We start from the raw sequence: 18,620 nt of genomic DNA, 5'->3' as shown, positions 1-18,620 counted from the left end.
TGTAATAGGTCCTGGTCTGATGTAGCTCTAAAATTCTCTAATTCTAATGTTTCCATGAAGGTCAGAGAATGATAATACATGTAGAGTATGTTTCTGTCAAATATGGACTATCAATATGTTCTAGATTATTCCGTTAAAAAATCAGTGGCATAATTCTTTTTAAACAATGTTTTGCCTATTTCCCCCATATTTAACATTGGTTTTTTAAAATATCTTGTTCTTTAAAAATATCAAAAAAATTTTTAATATCATGGTTCTTTTCCAGTTCCTCTCCCCATAGAAACCTCTTTTATAACAAATAGGTAAGCAAAATAAATTGACATGATGACCATGCATAACAACCTCTCTTCAGACCTGTAATTCACTACTTCCCTAACTTACCTTTCCTCATACCTAGAGGAAGATATGGTTTGCCATCAGTACTCTAGACTATTTGATGCACTAATCTGAGTTTTGATGACTTTTAGAGTTTATTTTCTTCATACTACATGGCAACTGTGTAATACTGTACTCTTGGTTTTGTGCACATTTTGCTCCACACAAGTGCTCCCAATTCTGCTACTGATGGGTAGTTTTCAACAATTCAGTTAGCCTCCCAGGGGCTCAGTTTCTTTATCAGTAAAATGGAAGGGTTAAAGGGCATCTCAGGTCCCTTCCAACTGTAGTTCAACTCTAGCAATCATTAGCTTCTCTAAATTCTTTATTTTATTTTTAGTTTCTTAGGGCAAAGTAGTATTCCATTATATTCACATAAGAATTTGTTCAGTCATTCCCAACTGATGGGGATATACACTTTGTTTCTAGTTTCTTGCTATTTTCACAGAGACAGAGAGATAGATAGATAAGACAGAGAGACAGATGTAAGATCTTTTCTTCTGTTTTTGACTCTACCCCTACCTCTTCCCTCTTAGTCAAAAAGGTATGAATATTTTAGTCACTTTTCCAAAGTACTTCTAAAGTGTTTTCCAGAATGGTTCAACCAATTCACAGCTAAAACAATATACTAGCATGACTTTCCTTCCACAACCCCTTTAATGTTGATTATTTACATATTTTATCATCTCTGCCAATTTGATTTGTGTGAAATAAAACCCAAGTTGTCTTCATTTGCATTTCTCTTACTATTTTAAAGCATTTTCCATATGGTCATTGATCATTTGAAAGTCATGTGGGAATTACCTGAATTTTTTTTTCATATTCTTTGACCACTTATCCATTAGGGAATGTTCTTGGTCTTACATATTTCCCATGTCATATTAATTCCCTATCTAATAAAAAAATTTTTTCCATAGTTTCTCTTCTTACATTGAACTTGTTCATGAAGAAGTTTCAGCTTTATATAGTAAAAACATTCTATTTTTGTCTTTTGTGACCTCCATCCCACATCTAATTAGAAAGTTTCCTCCAAATCACAGATCTCAAAAGTCCTTCCTTCCATTCTCTAGTTTTCATATGATATAATAGCCATTATGTAAAGGTCACTTATACATTTGGACCTTATTTTAGTATAGACAGTACCTGCTTTATGTAAGTGGACCATTCTGCAGACTGTAAACAATTTTCATGTAATGTGTGTGAGAAAAGAAGCCCATGGAGGAAAGTGGCCAGCATGTGGTTAAAGAATACATGGGGGCCTGGGACAGAGAAGTGAGAAACATGTGGAGGCCTGGCCATAACATGCAGAAAAACATAGGGTGGGAGATGGGGGGAAGAAATCATGGGGGGTCAAACATAAACAACAGAGGATAGATGACTCCCAGGGGTGAAGAAAGGGATGGGGGCTAGACACATGGGAGTAGCAGGGCAAAAATCTCTACTCTTGGCTCAAGTCAAGCAAGCACCTATATGGTGCTGCAGCAGCCCTGGTGGTCTCTTACTACTATATCCTTTTCTCTGCTTTCATTTGAAAGGGATGTTTTGGGCTGTTTCTGTTTTTTTTGGGGGGGGAAGTGAGGGGACAGTTAACATGGGTGTTTTCTGGAAAGCAGATTTCTTTCACAATAATTTACATAAACTCAAATTTTCAGAATGCAAATTTACACAGAACAATAGCTGTCTGTAAGTATTTGTACTTTCTTGTTTTGGTCTGTCCAATTCTTCATGACATTTGAGGTTTTCTTGACATAGATAGTGGAATGGTTTGCTATTTCCTTCTCCAGATGAGGAAACTGAGGCAAAGAGGGTTAAGTGAATTGCAGAGGGTCATACATCTAGTGTCTGAGGCTGGATTTGAACTTAGGTCTTCCTGATTCCAGGCCCAAGACTCTATCCACCTAGCTACACATTTTAAGCTATCTAAGCCTAATTTCTGCCAGTCTGCTTTCTAGTTTTCCCAATAATTCTTATTTTAAAAAGTAGTTCTAAGTTCTAATTCTTATATACAACATGACTAATGTGAAAAAAACCACTTTCAGAATCACAATATTACAACAGCACATCAAAATGTAAAATAAACAACTAGAAATAACTTATCCCACAGAACTCATTATAATCCTACAGGATAAAAAGATCAACTTTTAACAGAACCAACCACTTACAAGCCATTTGTTGAGAAAATAAGAGCTGGGGAGAATTTCTGAAACAAAATGAAAGAAATAAGAGAAACTAGAAAGGTAAACAAGTTTAAGCAACTTAAGTGAACTAAATGATCAAGTACTTACAATCTAAGGAAAAAACAACTGCCCCTTCGGAGTCCAATCATCTTTATCTTTACAACTAAAACAGGGAAAAAAACTTGGTGCCTGTGTGTGTGTTTTAAAGAAAGAGGAGGGGGAGAAGAAAATATTAAATACTATAGAAGAAATGAATAGGGAAGAAATCATTAATTCTCATAATTTGAGTAAAACCAGGAAATTATACTAACATGAAAGTGTGGAGAACAGGCATGTCATAAACCTGAGGCAGGCAAGGAAAGATTGAGGGGGAAAAAAAAAGAGTAATGTGCAGAAATACAAAAAAAAAAAAAAAAAGAGTTAGGCAAGGACAGGGAAAGGAAAAAGAAGGTTTTAAAAGAGAAGGCTGAGTCAGGGGAGGGAATAATCACAAAGGTCTTGATTTGTTGAATATGTTATAGTGAATGTTATTACCTATGTGGGTTGGACAAAATCGCATTTGAGGTCTGTTTCAGTCCTTAAATTCTGTGATTCTATGAAAATAAATCAACTTAAAGAAATTAAAACTAAATAAGACTTAAAACAACAGAGACAATAGGTGATTTGGATCTGAACTAGGTGAAGAGGAGAAAAGGAGATGATTGAGATCATACAATTCCAACTATATATTGTTTATCTTGATCTCAATCCTTTTGTTTCCTTCTTGTGAAGAGAGAGGGATGAGGACACAAATATAAAACATCGTAATAAAGATGGAAGTAAACATTGTAGTAAAGATGGAAGAAAAAATAAAACTGTCAAACCAAGAATGTGAATGGCATAAATTCATTCATATAGAATGAATCAGAAAGGATTAAAAAAATATATACAATTTATCTATAAGAAACATACCTCAAACATAAAGATTCAATACACAGTGTTAAAAATGAGATGGTATAAACCATGGACTCCTAACTTGGCGTGAGTATGTGTGTGTCTAGTATGGATGTATGGATGTATGGATGTATGGATGTATGGATGGATGGATACCGCCAGGAGGTATGAGAAGCCAATCAGGATGGTGAGGAATACTTGGTAAATGCCTATGTCACCTTACTGATAAAATAAAAAATGTAAATCACTATAGGAAGGATTTCTTTTTTGAAAAGAGTATCTGGGAAAACTGGATGGCAGTTTGGCAGAAATTGGGTTTAGACCAACATCTTATATAGCATACTACAATAGGCTCAAAACAGGTACAAGTGCAAACAACCTGAATATAAAAGGCCATACTATTAAAAAAAACTTAGGAGAAAACAAGATCATGTATCTTTCATAACTATGGTTGGAAAGAGAATTTTTAAACAAACAAGAAACACCATAAAAGATGAAATAAACTACTACATAAAATTGCTAAAAATTTTTTGGTGCAACAAAACAGGCAGAATTAGAAAAGTAATGGTAGCATGAGAAAAAATATTTACATCAATTAGGAAAAAAGTGATACCAAAATACTGATGCAAATATATATCACCAAATCATTTATCAATATACAAGAGGTCAAAGGATATGACAGCTTTCATCCCCTCCAAATGCAAATTACAGATTACATGAAAGGACATTCCAAATTTCTAATAGTAAATCCAAATTAAAACAACTCAGGTTTTACTTCAAACCATGCAAACTGGCAAAGACAAAACAAGATGGGAACACTATGTGTTGGAGGTGGCTGTTAAGAAATTCATACTGCTTGACTGTTGCTGGAACAGTGAAATGGTCCAATCATTCTGGATTTCAGTTTTAAATATATACAATAAAAGCAACTAAATTTAAACACTCCAACTGAGAAATTCCACCACAGGGCATAAAAGCAAAGTTAAAGGCAGAAACAATATCCGTAGCTGACACTCTTTGTGGGAGCAAAGTACTGAAAAACAAATGGCTGCCCATCAACTGTGGATTAGTTGAGAAAATAATGGCATATGAATGAAATGTAACATGACTATGCATTAAGAAATGATGAATACAGGGAATTCAGAAAAACATGGGAAGATCTAAATGAACTGATGCAGAGCAAAACAAGCAGAACTAAGAGGACCAGATACACAACACTGACTACAACAATGTCAATGAGAAGTTGAGCAATTAAATTAAAAGGCAGTCAAACTCTGAATAAAGTAAAAAGCAATGATGGTCCCAGAGAACAGATAACAAAACATACCTCTTCCCTCTTGGCAGAGAAGTGGGGGACTACTAGAACAGTATATTGTACAGATTGTCAGATGTAGTCACAGTATTGGATGCTTTTTTGCATAATTGTTCTTTCTTTTTCACAAGAGAAAAGTTCAATCTGGAGAAGGGAGTTGAAATAACTCTGATGTAAAGACAAAAGGCATCAATAAAATGCATTTTTAATTAAAAGACTTAATGAAGTGAACTGTCGAGTATGTGTCCAATACCTGACAATATTTGCTTGAACAACATTTGTTCAATACGTAGAATGTCAAGAATAATGGGTACTAGAGATTTTATTGTTGACACCCACTTCCCTTAATTTGAAAATCATCAAAAATTTACCAGGCTCAAATACATGCATAATGCAAATTATCAAAACATTAATTTTAGTTAATAACAATAGCTAGCAATTTGTACTGTACTTTAAAGTCTGCAAAGCAGTGTACATGTTATCTCATTTGATAAATGCATTATTATAATAAATTATTACTACTCACATTAATATAGCAAATCTTAAAATCTTGATAACAACCCTCAGAGGTAATACAAGTATTGCTATCCCCATTTACAGATAAAGAAACTGAGGTTAGGAGAGCTAAGTGACTATACCAGGATTACATAGCCAAATAAAAACCTGAGTCAACTGGTCTCCTAAACCCAAATCCAAGTGGGCCTAAAGTCATAATTTCAGCAAACCATATGTAAAGTATGCCTATACTAAGATGACACTGCAGAGTGAGGGGACTGGAAAGAAGGAAGGAAGGAATGGGGAGAAGGGAGAAGAATGACCTGCCTCTGTAAGTTTACCATATATAATTTACAAAAAATGTGTTTCTACATATCAAAAAAATGGTAGTCAAATTAAGTTATTTTTTAAATTAGCAAAATGTAGTCATTGTGGAAAATCTATGAAATATCCATATTATTTCATATACTCAGATATTCATGTATCTATGAAATATCCATGTTATTTCTACTGATAAAGAACTTTTTCCTTCTAATCCTCCTTTAGAAAATTATGCTTAAGAAATAAAACGAAGCTCTGTTCCAGGCTCTCCAGATAAAAAACTATGAAATGCCAATCCCAAAAGGAAATGTTTGCTCTACATAAACGATCAAAAACCAAAACAAAATTCATACTCCCTTTTAAGTTTAATGATAGGAATGGTCACTAAGTATATCTTGCAATACTTACAGGATGCAGAGCATCCTGAATTGGAGGAAGCTCATTATCAAAGTCTCTCTCATTTACTAAGATGAAATGATTAAAAGGAAGCTATACCTCACACACTCCTCCACAAGAGCAAGGATGTATTCATCTGACTTTTCTACCGCCTTGCCCCACCGCCAGGTGCTTAAAGGCAGCAGGGCCACACCTAGTGCTGGGCCTGGAATTGGGAAGACCCTAGTTCAAATACAGAATCCAAACCCTTACTAGATAAATTACCCTAGGCATAGTCATTTAACCTCTCCAAGAATCAGTTTCCAAATCTGTAAAATGAGAGTAACCTCAACTGTAAAACAGCACCTACCTGTTGTGAGGTCATCAAGTTGGTTAACATTGAATAATGCATGATGCTTTCCGTTGGCTCCCTAGTGTGTTGGCTGAGTTAAAGTGAATATGTAAGATAACGGGCAAATGTTGTCATCCTGCCTAATCTTGTCATCTGACACTACTACTGACCTTTTTTCCCTCTGCAACCTTCGAAAACAATCCAAATAATTAAGTTACACAGGTGTAAGACCAAGTCTCATCCTGTATCTTGTGAAAAGCAAAAAAAAAAAACCAAAACCAGCCTCTGATTCAGAATGGTTTACAATCATAAGTTCAACGCTCATCCTAAGACTTAAAGTTGAAGGGGCCTTTAGAGGCCATTTAATCCGAACTCAATTTACAGATGAGAAAACGGAGGCCCAAAGGGGTTACAGGACTTGGCCAAGGTCACACGAGAAGGCCGGACTTGAGCCCATACCCAAACCTTCCATCTGTTTTGCTCTTCTCAAGGAACCACGTTTTCCCTCCGTAACAATCCAATCACAAAGAAACCAAACCAAAGCCACTCCTCTGAAAGGGCCGGGCAGGTTAACCTAGGCAGCACACGGTAACACAAAACCTGTCCTGAGTTCTCTTTAATCCACAAAACCCCCCAACCACCAACGAGAAGAGCCCCCGTCCGGCGTCGGCAGGCAGGTTTCTCCTCCGTCCAGCCTCTTCGCACCCTGGGACCTCTCCTCCACCTGACATACGGGGCACTCAGCGGCACCCACACCTGCTCGGGTTCTCACCTGTCTCAGGTGCTGTTACTGCCACTGCCGAGGTCCCCATAGTCTCCAGGTCATTGTTCATTTCCTCTCTCGGGCTGTTAGGTTTCATTACTTCCTTCCTAACATGCGCACGCCGGGTCTCGTGGCTGAAGGAGCTTTCTCTCCACTAGAGGATGGCTTTCATCTCCACAGAAACCAGGAGCTCCACGCGGCTCTCCGTTTGCTCCGAGTCTTCGCTTTTGTTCCTAAGGCTTCATGGGCCTCGCTTCCCGCACGCGTCTCCCCTCGGCGCTGGGCCCGGCCCCAGCAGCACTAACCCCGCGGGCCCTTACTCCCCTCGCGTCCTCTGTCCAAGGGCGCCCGGAGCGGAAGGTGGGGGTGGGGCGGCGAGAAGCCAGAGGAGCTGGGGAGTTTCAGCACCTGGGCTGAGTCGTGGCTGCCGAGCGATCCCCGCAGTCCGGAGGACTGAAGATTCCAAAAAGGAGTCTATGCCAAGTCGGCCCTAAGAGTGGGGGGAGGGGGTGGCCAGGAGACGGTTCTAGAGGATCCCTCGTTCTGGAGAGGGAAGAAGAAGGCAAACCCTTTCTTCTACCTAGCCAAAGGAAACATGTCGACCGCCTTTGGGAGGGTTGGCTTGGGCGCCACTGAGCAACCGGAAGTGAAACCTTCCAGACCGGGAGCGAGAAAAAAAAGAAAGTGAAAACTGAACTATGGCGTCACGAGTGGGCGGGCAACCCAGGGCAACGCCGCGCTCCCCGACGCAGGGCGGGGCCCCCCTCGGCGTCCGGGCGCCGCGTCCTCAGTCGCCAAACCGACCCTCAGTCCCTTATCTCGCCCTGCGAGTGCCCCTCTACGCGCCGATTTCCCTCCCGTCTGACCCCACCCCCACCCCCCGGCAGCATGGGGCAGGCGTGGCCTCGGGGCTCGGCCCCTGAGGATGGGAGGAGGAAGAGGGAAAGGGAGAGACAAAAGGAAGGGAGGCGGAAGCGGAAGTACACTGCAAGGAAAAGGAAGGCCCGGAGGTGGGAGAGTTGCCAGGAAACCAAGCCCCCCAAAAGAGCCTCTTTGTAGAGGGATTTCTCCCTACCCTCCCGGCCCGCTCGGGGCTGGCGGAACCCACCTTGGCTTCGTTGGAATCTAGCATCCCAGTTTCCTTATAAAGTAACGAGAAGTGTGTGTGTCAGGTATTAAAAGCCTGGCCCCAGCACGGTGGGTCGCGTGGGGGACGCAAAAGAAGCCAACCTTAAGGTGCCCCCTCTTTAGGTGCTTCCACAGTTTTGAGGCCTGTAAACTTTTCACCACATACATACGTGTGTACAAAAATAATTTTTGAGCGCCTAGAGGGGAGCATTCTAAGCCCATCATAGATGCATTTTTAATTCATCGTTCATACTGCGACCCCGGCATAAGCTTGGCTTACTTCTCTAGTCCCATACACGAAAACATCTTTGTAAGACAGTCAATGACAAAGATTTTTTACATTCCTACACACGCAGGTAGAAATGACAGTCGTCCCCAAACATGGAGTTACGCAGATCCAATAAACATGAACCAATGTTTGTAGAGGTTCTGCTTGTTAAAAACCCAACCCCCAAGTCTGGTCTTGGTACTCACCATGGCCTTGCCCAATGCGAAGGCAATAAAGAAAACAAAAAGGAAAAAATATCTTATCTTAGATGTCAACCTGGTCAATACGGAATTTACTAGGTAGAGCATGTGGGCCTTTCCCTTCAGGGCCTTAACAACCAGGGAGAGAAATTATTATTTTCTATTATATTGATAACCAATTATTAAATTAGGATGAAGGCTTTTTCTATTTTCTCATTCAGAGAACAGCCCCTCCAAGTCAGTCTCAGAAGGGCATAATTCTCTAGTAAAGTAAGCTTTGTTCTTGGGAGGGAACCCACCCAACTAGGAGACTTTATTTCTGTTTAAAATGTAAACAGAATCTAAGGGAGGTGAATTCCAGCCTCCAGGCATTAAGCCCCAGGTCGTGTACCTCTCCATTGAAGTCTGGCGTAATCCAGGTCATGAAAGTGAAAACCAACCTGAGACGTCTGGGTAGATAGAGATGGTTTCCTTTGTCAGATGGCTGGAGGCAGCGGAGTCTCGAGATCAAACCTCTTTCTCAGCAAGAGGAGCTGAAGGCTTTTGCCCCACCTCCTCATTTGAAAACCCCACCCCCTTATTAGTTATTCACCAATCAGGTTTGACTTTTACCTGTCAAGGGTACCCACTTCTCTAAAAGTATATTAAGGCATTGAATATCTCCATCTTTGGTTACCGCGGACCATCGATTTATTAGCAGCTAGCCTAATTAATACATTGATTATTAATTACCCAGAAACACTGGCTTTTGGGTTTTTCATTCATCTTACTGGGGAACTACATGGTACCGTGGACAGCATGTTGGACTTAGAATCAAGGAAAACTGAGTTCAAATCTAGTCTCAGACAGTAGAAGTTGTGACCCTGTGCGAGTTCCTTGATCTCTGCATGCCTGTAAAATAGCACCTACCTCCCAAGTCTGCTGTGAGGATAAAATGAGATAAAATTTATAAAGTACTTTGTAAACCCTATGGTATGATATAAATGCCATTCTTCTTATTACTCTCAAATGAAATACCAAATCATCCTTAGTGAAATTTCAGGGTATCTAGTCCTGGGTGGAGAGTATCTCCAATGGGTCCCTGCAAATGTGAAGGGATTCAAAATTATCCTAGATAAAGCCATTATGTATATGGTAGGGATTACCGACATGGAAAGATTTTAGGGGAGCAGTTCCTTCCTTATGGTGAATCCTTTGTCCTTTGTAAAGGAATTTATGACTTCAGATAATATAGATCTCTCTGTTTTTTATTCATCTTGGATTGTCTTAGAAAGCTGTCATATCAACTGGATTTAGAGTTTGTGGGAAGTGACCATTGCTCAGCCACACTTTCTTCTGGGAGGTGGGGATGGGGAAGGAGGGATGCCTACAGGCATCTCCTAGTCTTGTAGAGAATTAGCCCTCTCAAACCTCTGTTACTACAAATAATATCAAAACAAAATAAAATTAGTGGCCACTAATACATTTTGATATTTTCAATTACATGTAAAAACAATTTTTAATATTTGTTTCTTTAAAATTTTGAATTCCAAATTCTCTCCTTTCTTCCTCCATCTCTCCTCTCTCTGAGATGGCAAGCAATTTAAAATAGGTTAAAATAGGTTGCAATCAGGCAAAACATATTTCCACATTGGTCATGTTGTGAAAGAAGACACAAACCCTCCCTCCAAAAAACATGAAAAAAAACAAAGTGAAAAATAGAATACTTCAATCTGTATTCAGACTCCATCAGTTTTTTCTCTGGAAGGTGGATAGCATTTTTCACCATGAGTCCTTTGAAATTGTCTTGGATCATTGTATTTCTAAGAATACCTAGGTCATTCACAGTTGATCATCATAATATTACTGCTACTGTGTAGAATATTCTCCTAGTTCTATTCACTTCACTTTGCATCAGTTCATGTAAGTCTTTCCAGTTTTTCTGAAAGCATCCTTTTTTATCATTTCTTATAGCACAATAGAATTCCATTATAATCATATACCACAATTTATTCAGTCATTCTCCATTGATAGGCATCCCCTCAATTTTCAATTCCTTGCCACTGCAAAAAGAGCTGCTATAAATTTTTTTTGTATGAATGGGCACTTTTTCTTTTTGTTTTGATCTCTTTGGGATACAGACCAGTAGTGGTATTGCAGGGTCAAAGGATATACATAGATTTATAGCCATTTGAGCATAGTTCCAAATTGAATGGTTGAATGAGTCCACAATTTCACCAGCAAGGATTAGTGTTTCAGTTTTCCCGCATCTCCCCTCAAATTTATCATTTTCCTTTTCTGTCATATTAGCCAATCTGATAGGTGTGAGATGGTATCTCAGAGTTGCTTTAATTATTATTTCTCTAATCAATAGTTATTCAGAATATTTTTTCATATGACTATACATAGCTTTGATTTCTTTGTCTGAAAACTGCCTGTTCCTACCCTTTGACCACTTGTGCTAGATGTACAAGTGGATGTACTAGAGCAGGCCTGCACAACATACAGTCTGTGGGCCACTTACAGTCCACTAAAGAATTTTGGTCAGCCTGCAAAAAATGTAGGGTTGCCATGTGTACTCTCCTGTTTGTTATGTGACCCATGGTAAATAGCCATCATCACTCTGTCTCTAGTCTAACCTATCTGTGGCCCAAAGAAATTTAGCCTATTTTAATTTTGGCCCCTACCTACTTGCCAAGTTGTGGAGGTCTGTTCTAGAGCCAGCTGTAACCAGCTTGTGAGAGATTCCTTCTAATCTTGGCTGTATTGGTTTTCTTTGCACAAAACTTTTGAAATTTAATATAATAAAAATCATCCATTTTATGTCTTGTAATGTTTGGTCATAAATTCTTCCGGTGTCCATCGATCTGATAACATATTTTATAGAACACTAAAATAAACAATGACAAAGTAAGAGACAGAAATTTGAGGGGCAAAGAGGGGCTCATTGTCAGTATATGATAACTGAACCCAAAAGTCTGCTGTATAAACTGGGGTTTACCTCTATTAACTCCTCATAGAGAAGTAAAGAAAAACCCTGGAGGAGCAAGGCAATTGATGGTTCAGTCATAGGATGATACCTGAAAGGACTTATTTTGAATGTTTGTCATATGGTGGCAGTTTAAAACCACACAGAAAAGTCAAAGAAATTTAATAAATGTTTCAAATAGTTATGAACTTCAATCTACTTATTGTCTTCTTCCTGGAACTTCCCTGCTACTTTATTAATTTAGGGGCAAAGGACCTAAAATAATTCCAAAGAACTCATGATGGAAAATGCCATCCACATACAGACAAAGAACTATGGAGTTGGAATGCAGAGTGAAGCAGACTATTGTCTGTTTTGTTTTGTTTTCTTTCTCATGGTTTCTCCTATTTGTTATAATTCTTCTATGCAACATGACTAATGTGAAAATGTGTTGAATAGGAATGTATGTGTAGAGCCCATATCAGATTGCATGCCATCTTGGGGAGGGAGGGGGAGAAAATTAAAAAACTTATGGAAGTGCATGTTGAAAACTAAAAATTAATTAATTGAAAAAAATTTAGGGGCATTCAATATTGCCAGTTTTTTCAAATGCTCCATGAATACTTGCAAGCTAATGTCAAGTGTTGGCACTCCAGATTAGTGTCCCAGTCATACAAATTATTATGTGTCTGAGATAAGTGAAAGGATTTGTTTTAAAAGAGATTTTCATTTAATCTTTTCCCTGCCTTTGGAGGGCTATAATAATGGTATACTAGGTAGGAATATGTAAAAATCTCTTTGATGCCTCTCAGCTACCAGCTTGTGAAAACCCCAGTGATTAGAAAAGAGAATCTCCTCTCTGTGTGTCCCAGGATGACCTGAGTCTAGCTCTGCTACTTCTTTTAATTCTCCAAGCATAGTGAACACAATGATATATTAGAGAAGCCATTTTCTTTTGAGACCCTTTAGTTATTGTAGAAAGTAAACAGAATTTTAAAAGAAAGGAAGATTGGGATACATAGAGACTCTTCAGTAGAGACAGAGCAAAATATGATGGGTATCTAGGAGTTTCACCATTATGGTGTGCTTGCCAAACAAAGACAGCTACATGTCTGACATCATTCTGGATTTCCCCTCATTTTTCAGCTCATAACCCTTTCCCAGAGTCTCGCACCTTATTGGAACAGTGGCACCTGTATTCTAACTACAGGAACAGATGCAATGCTGAGCAACCCCAACCAGTCCATCCCATTCTCTATCTTCCTCTCTGCTTCTAGTCTCCCTGTGGTTAAAGTTGCTATAGAGAGTGTGCATGTGTTTGTCCTTTGTTGCTGAAGAAGACCATGCCATCAGAGAAATGATGACATGACTTGCACTTGACTTTGTTTTTTTTTTTTTGAGTGAGGGAGGGCTGTGCAGGTCACCAGCCTCACTTTCCCTCCAAAGCCATCTGAATCCAGTGACCAGATATTCATCAGGATGACTGGAGATGACCCAGGATGAGGCAATTGGGGTTAGGTGACTTGCCCAAAGTCACACAGCTAGTGAGTGTCAGGTGTCTGAGGTGAGATTTGAACTCAGGTCCTCCTGATTCTTGCACTGGTACTCTATCCACTGCACCACCTAGCTGCCCCATAGAGAGTATATTATCAAAATTGAAGTTGCTTGGGCATAGAGACAGTGGCAAGGACAATTGGCAGCACCCCTTGTTTTCATATATGGGGGGATGCTTTCCTTCTCTTCTGTTGCCACAGTGGAACACTCTAGAGTCCTTGACCATCCCTCTTTAGACTTCTACACATCTCACCTCTTTTGAGATTTCTGACTTTTCCCTCCTTTGGAAAGGGTTAGAGAGAGAGATACTGCCTTTTCTAGGGGCATAGACCCAAATAGTCCTTGGATAGGAATATGCTGAAAATTCCTGTCCCATCTTGTAGGAGTCCCAGCTATACTCTCACTCTTTGAGTTAACAGAACCTCAGCAACAACAACAATAAAAAAAAACCTTCTCCCACAATACCTTAGCTAACATAGAATCCTTCTGGTTCTTGGTTGGGTAGTTCTGTGCCAAGTCCTGTTGATTCTACCCAGAAATGTACTAGAACCAGCTCCAACTGACTTGGTGAGATACTGTCACATTTTTGTTTTGAGCATTTACACCTCAGAATCTCAACTGGCTCCAAATCAGTACTTGATTTTTTTTAATTGTCTAGAGTTAAAAAAATGTTAATAATGCAAATTAAATTTAAAAGTATATGAATATTTTCCCCCCAGAGTCAGATTGTCATTTCCAAGCACACCCCTCTATTACTCTATTCCTATTGAATTCAATAGAAAGGCTCTTCTCTCCATGGATCAGGGAATGAAGTCATCGCCAGACTGGAGTCCTGGTGGTTAATGGCTTTATTATCTATAATAATAATAGTAAGTCATTTATATAGTGCCTTAAGGTTTGAAAAATGCTTTACATCCTTTAACTCATTTGATCCTCACAGAACTCTGAGTTTTACATTTTCAACATTTTTTATATACACCCCTCTTCTCTCCACTGACACTGTCACCAGCAAAGTGCAGGCCCTCATCACCTCATGCCTGAACTATTTCAAAATCTTCTGATTAGTCTGATTAGTCTTCCTGCCTCAAGTCTCTCCCGCTCCAGTTTATCTTCCCCTCAGCTATCAAAGTGACCTTCTTAAACTACAAGTGTACCTAGTCACCCCACCCCTCACCCCTGGTTCAAGAAACTCCAGTGGCTTCTTATTACTTCCAAGATCAAATATAAAATCCTCTGTTTGCCTTCTAAAGCCCTCTACAACCTGACTTCTGCTACCTTCCTGGTCTCATTATACTTTACTCCCCTCTACAAATTCTGTGATCCAGTGATCCTTATCTCTTCATTTTCCTTAAAGAAGACACTTTATATACCACTTCAGTGAATTTTCACTGGCTATCCTTCATGCCTGAAATTCTCTTACTCCTTATCTCCTTGCTTCTCTCACTTCCTTCAAGTCTCAGCTAAAATCCTACCGTTTACAAGAAGCCTTTTCCAATTCGCCTTAATGCTAGTGCCTTCTTTCTGAGATTACACAGTTTACTGTGTATGTGTCTTGTTTGTACCTAGTTGTTTATATGCTGTCTTTCCCCTTAAATTGTGATCAGGAACTGTTTTTGTCTTTCTTTGTATTCCCAACAGTTAGTACAGAGCCTGGCATGTAAAAGACACTCAGTAAAGGCTTGCTGACTTGACTTAACATATAAAAAGTTCAGGGGAAAGTGGGCTCCAGCTTAGAAAGCCCATGTAACAAACAGGAAACTGACAATCAGCTCCTGGTTGCTGATTTTCTCCCCTTTGTGATTTGCTCTACAGGTTCCCTTTAGGCTTGGTATGATGATGTATCTGCTGGTCTCCTTGTGGGGCCCTGAATCTTTTTTCCCACATTGTATCCAAACTGTTCTCTGCTCCTGATACAGACTTTGCCAGCAGCTAGTATTATTCTGGGGATCAATGCAAAGATAAAGATGGGGAGATGGGAATTTAAAAATGTTCTGGAAGCTTCAAAACTTGCAAAGAGAAATTCTCCTTTTGCCTCCATCCAATTCCTTAGGTTCCTCCTTAGGGATTTTGCTGGAATTCTTTCTCCTGGATCAGAGGCACTTACAGTTTCTTGGGCCCAAAGTGACTTGATGGGTTATAGATGACCTCCTGCTGTGCAGGTTCCACTTTCATCTCCTGCTGTGCCATTTCCTGCCTAATCTCCAACCTTCAGAGGGAAGAAATGTAGTGAAACAAAGCCAATCATCTGACCCTCTGATCATGTGCCTTCCATCTTATAGTACTTGCCTCCAGCCTAATTTCCAGCCTCTCTTGGGAAGATGAGTGATGCCTTCCACCTAATGAATGTTTTTACATCTAGTTGTACCCTATATGTTCTCCAGCTCCCACCGCTTGAATCCTTATTCTCAGCCCTTTCACCCTAAGGTTCCAACCAAATATCATCCTCACCTTCCTAGTCACCCCACCCCAATGCATACTGACTATCCTTCAAACGTTCTAAGGACTTTGTTCCTTACTGTTCACTCACTTCCTATGACCTACTCCTCCACTCCACCTCAGTTACATTCAAAGATGATGATACCCTTGATCTTGCCATCACCCACAAATGTACCACTTCAGTAGACTCAGCAAGGCATGGAGAGAAGGGGAGTTCTGGATAAAATGGGGCAACAGTAGAGACCAGGATAGGCAGAGTTCAGCACTGGTTAGGTTCCAGCATGGAGCAGCATCACTAGATCACTATAAGAGGCCATTGTGCGGGACCTGGCACAGTGGGAAACATCCCAGGTCCCCTCATTAGCAGGTAGCGGACTAGCAGTAACGCAAATCCCAGTGGCAAAGGGCAGCAATATAGGTTCCAGCAGCAGCAGTGAGCAGAGTGGACAATATCATGGACCTCTCTGTAGCAGAGTAGGCAGTGATGTGACTCTCCGTGGATTAGGCATTGGCATGAGCAGCAAAGGAGGCAGGCCCAGCTTAACCTTTTGGTCACTATCATCTGGAATATTTTTTAAAATTATATTTAATTTTTTTGATCAAGAAAAATCTACCTTCTCTTCTCTTTCTTAAACTTCTGCTCCAATTAAGAATAAGGGAAAAAAACCCACCCTGTTACAAATACATATAGCCAAGTAAAACAAATTTGCACATTTGCACATTTGTCCAAATATATGTATATGTGTGTGTACATATATATGTATGTATGTATGTATACACACAAATACACACACATGTATTTATGTCAAATCCTGTGCTCTGAGTCCCTTGATTTTCTATCAGGAGGTGGGTAGCATATTTCATCATTAATCCTCTGGAATCATGGTTGCTAATTACATTAACTGGAGTTCCTAATTCTTTCAAAGTTGTTTGTCTTTATCACATTGCTGTCATTGTATAAATTTTTTTCCTGGTTCTGTTCACTTCATTTAATATAAGTGAAAGAAAATATAAGTCTTTCCAGGTTTCCCTGAAACCCTCCCCTTCATCATTTCTTATAGTACAATAGTATTATAGTATATTTACATACCATAACTTGTTCAACCATTCCCCCCCCTCAGATTCCCATTTTTATGCCACTTCAAAGAAAAATAAAACTATAAAGATTTTTGTATATCCTTAGAGTTTGTTTTGTTTAGGACTTTCTTAATCTACCTTCCCTCTAATTTTTCCTTTTCTCTTCTCCTCTTCCCTTCTTATTTCCCTATTGATTGATTCATTTTTTGTGCTGAACTCTATGTATGCATATGTTGTTTCTTCCTTTGACTAGTTCAGATGAGAGTGAGGTTCAGCTGTTAACCATTCTCTCATCTCCTCCTCCTTGTTTATATATAGATGTCTCCTTGTGCACCCTGTTTATTTAAGATTTTTCCTTAATCTCCTCTTCCCTCTCCCACCCATCGAATATATTCCTTTTTTCTTCCTTTTTCATTTTTTAAAAGATCATCAAGATATAACAGAAACACTCCTAGGTTTTCTGTCTAATTAGACTCCCTCTTTGACCCCTGATGGAATCATACAGTTCAGTGGGAACACAGATGTCCTATCCCTGTATTAGAATGTAAGCAGTTTATCCTTGTTTAGTCCTTTATCATTGTGTTTACCTTTTTATGTTTCTCTTCACTCTTGTTTGAACTTCAAAGTTTCTATTCCACTCTGGTCTTTTCATAAGTAAAACTTATTAGTCATTTATTTCATTTCCACTGTAGAATTATACTTTTTTTTTTTGCTGGATAATTAATTTTTGTCTGTCAGGCTATATTGTTTGCTTTCTGGAATCTGGTATCCCAAGCTCTCTGTTCCTTTGTAATGATGATTGCTAAATCATAGGTGATCCTGACGATAGCTCCTTTACAGTTGAAATTCGTTCATGCCAGCTGCCTGTAGTATTTTTTTACTTTGACTTGGGAAGTCTGGACTTTTGGTATAATGTTTCCCAGGAGTTTTCACTTTGGAGTTTCTTTTAGGAAGTGACTGGTGGATTTCTACTTTGTATTTCTACTTTACCCTTTGGTTCTAAGAGATCTGAGCACTTTTAAGATTTTTTTTGAAATACGATATCTACCCTCCAGATTATGGTGTGCAGCTAGTCCAGTGATGCTAAATTTCTTCCCCTCAATCTCTTTTCCAGGTCATTATTTTTTTTCCTATGAGATACCTAACATTTTCTTCTATTTTTTAAGTCTTTTGACTTTGTTTTAATATTTCTTGTTGCCTCATGGAGTCATTCATGAGGCAGCAACAGTCTTCTGTTTGGTTAATTTTCATTTTCTACTGAACTTAGTCTCAATCAGTTGGAAAGTTCTGCTGATTCTGAGTAAAAGAATTGCAGGATCCTCTTTGGTTTGGGATTCCTTTCTGCTTATTCATCTGCAGGCTTTAGACTGTGCTAAAGACTGGAATAGATACCCAATTCTGCTCCTACTGCTTGTTTCTGAACTTGCCCCTCTCTAGGTATATTATCTAGGGCTTGGTTGAGAGGGACAAGTTTAAGTACAGATCGCTTCATCACTGTGGGATCTGTGACCCAGAACTAGATAGCAGGCAACAATGTTGCAAGTTTGCACCTTTCCCTGTTGTGGTACCCTATTATGGGTCTACAAGTACCCTGAAATGGGTTTGGGATTCTTTCTTTTTCTGCTTCATAGCTTCTCCCTGAAAGGTGTGGTTCTCTGCCTATAGTGTGCTTAGCATCAGGTCTCTCCCCAGTGTCCACACACCTCTCTCCCTATGATGACCTGGCCTGGAAAAGTGAGTCACTATCACTTTTTTCTTGAATTTCCCCATCAGGATTTGGTCTGGTGTGAATCTGATCTGTTTGGAGGAGTTTTAGCAAAGTGGTATTCACTGTTCTATTTCCTGCTTCTGCTTGTAACCTAGATTTGAGAAGGTCTCTTCACATTTTTCCTGGCAAAATTCCTTCC

General features: G+C 39.4%; 1 protein-coding gene across 6 annotated transcripts in view; it reads right to left on the bottom strand.

Moving 5' to 3' along the window:
• The window catches only part of TASOR2 (transcription activation suppressor family member 2), a 97,632-nt gene extending 89,778 nt beyond the window's left edge, over nt 1–7,854 (bottom strand). For 2 of the 6 annotated variants that reach the window (XM_072654225.1, XM_072654224.1), the window contains exon 1: nt 7,113–7,846. Coding sequence is in view for 3 of the 6 variants with exons in the window: in XM_072654221.1 (XP_072510322.1) it covers nt 7,113–7,200 (88 nt within the window). In the remaining 3 variants the exon portion in view is untranslated. Of the gene's footprint in view, nt 1–7,112 lie in introns of all 6 variants that reach the window. The other 4 variants (XM_072654221.1, XM_072654222.1, XM_072654220.1 and 1 more) reach the window with 4 other exon arrangements.
• Nucleotides 7,855–18,620: the final 10,766 nt, after the last annotated feature.

The sequence above is a fragment of the Notamacropus eugenii genome, chromosome 3, assembly GCF_028372415.1.
Source record: "Notamacropus eugenii isolate mMacEug1 chromosome 3, mMacEug1.pri_v2, whole genome shotgun sequence".
Lineage (NCBI taxonomy): Eukaryota > Metazoa > Chordata > Mammalia > Diprotodontia > Macropodidae > Notamacropus > Notamacropus eugenii.
Note: the sequence above shows the minus strand (reverse complement) of the source record. Positions and strands in the feature narration are given on the sequence as shown.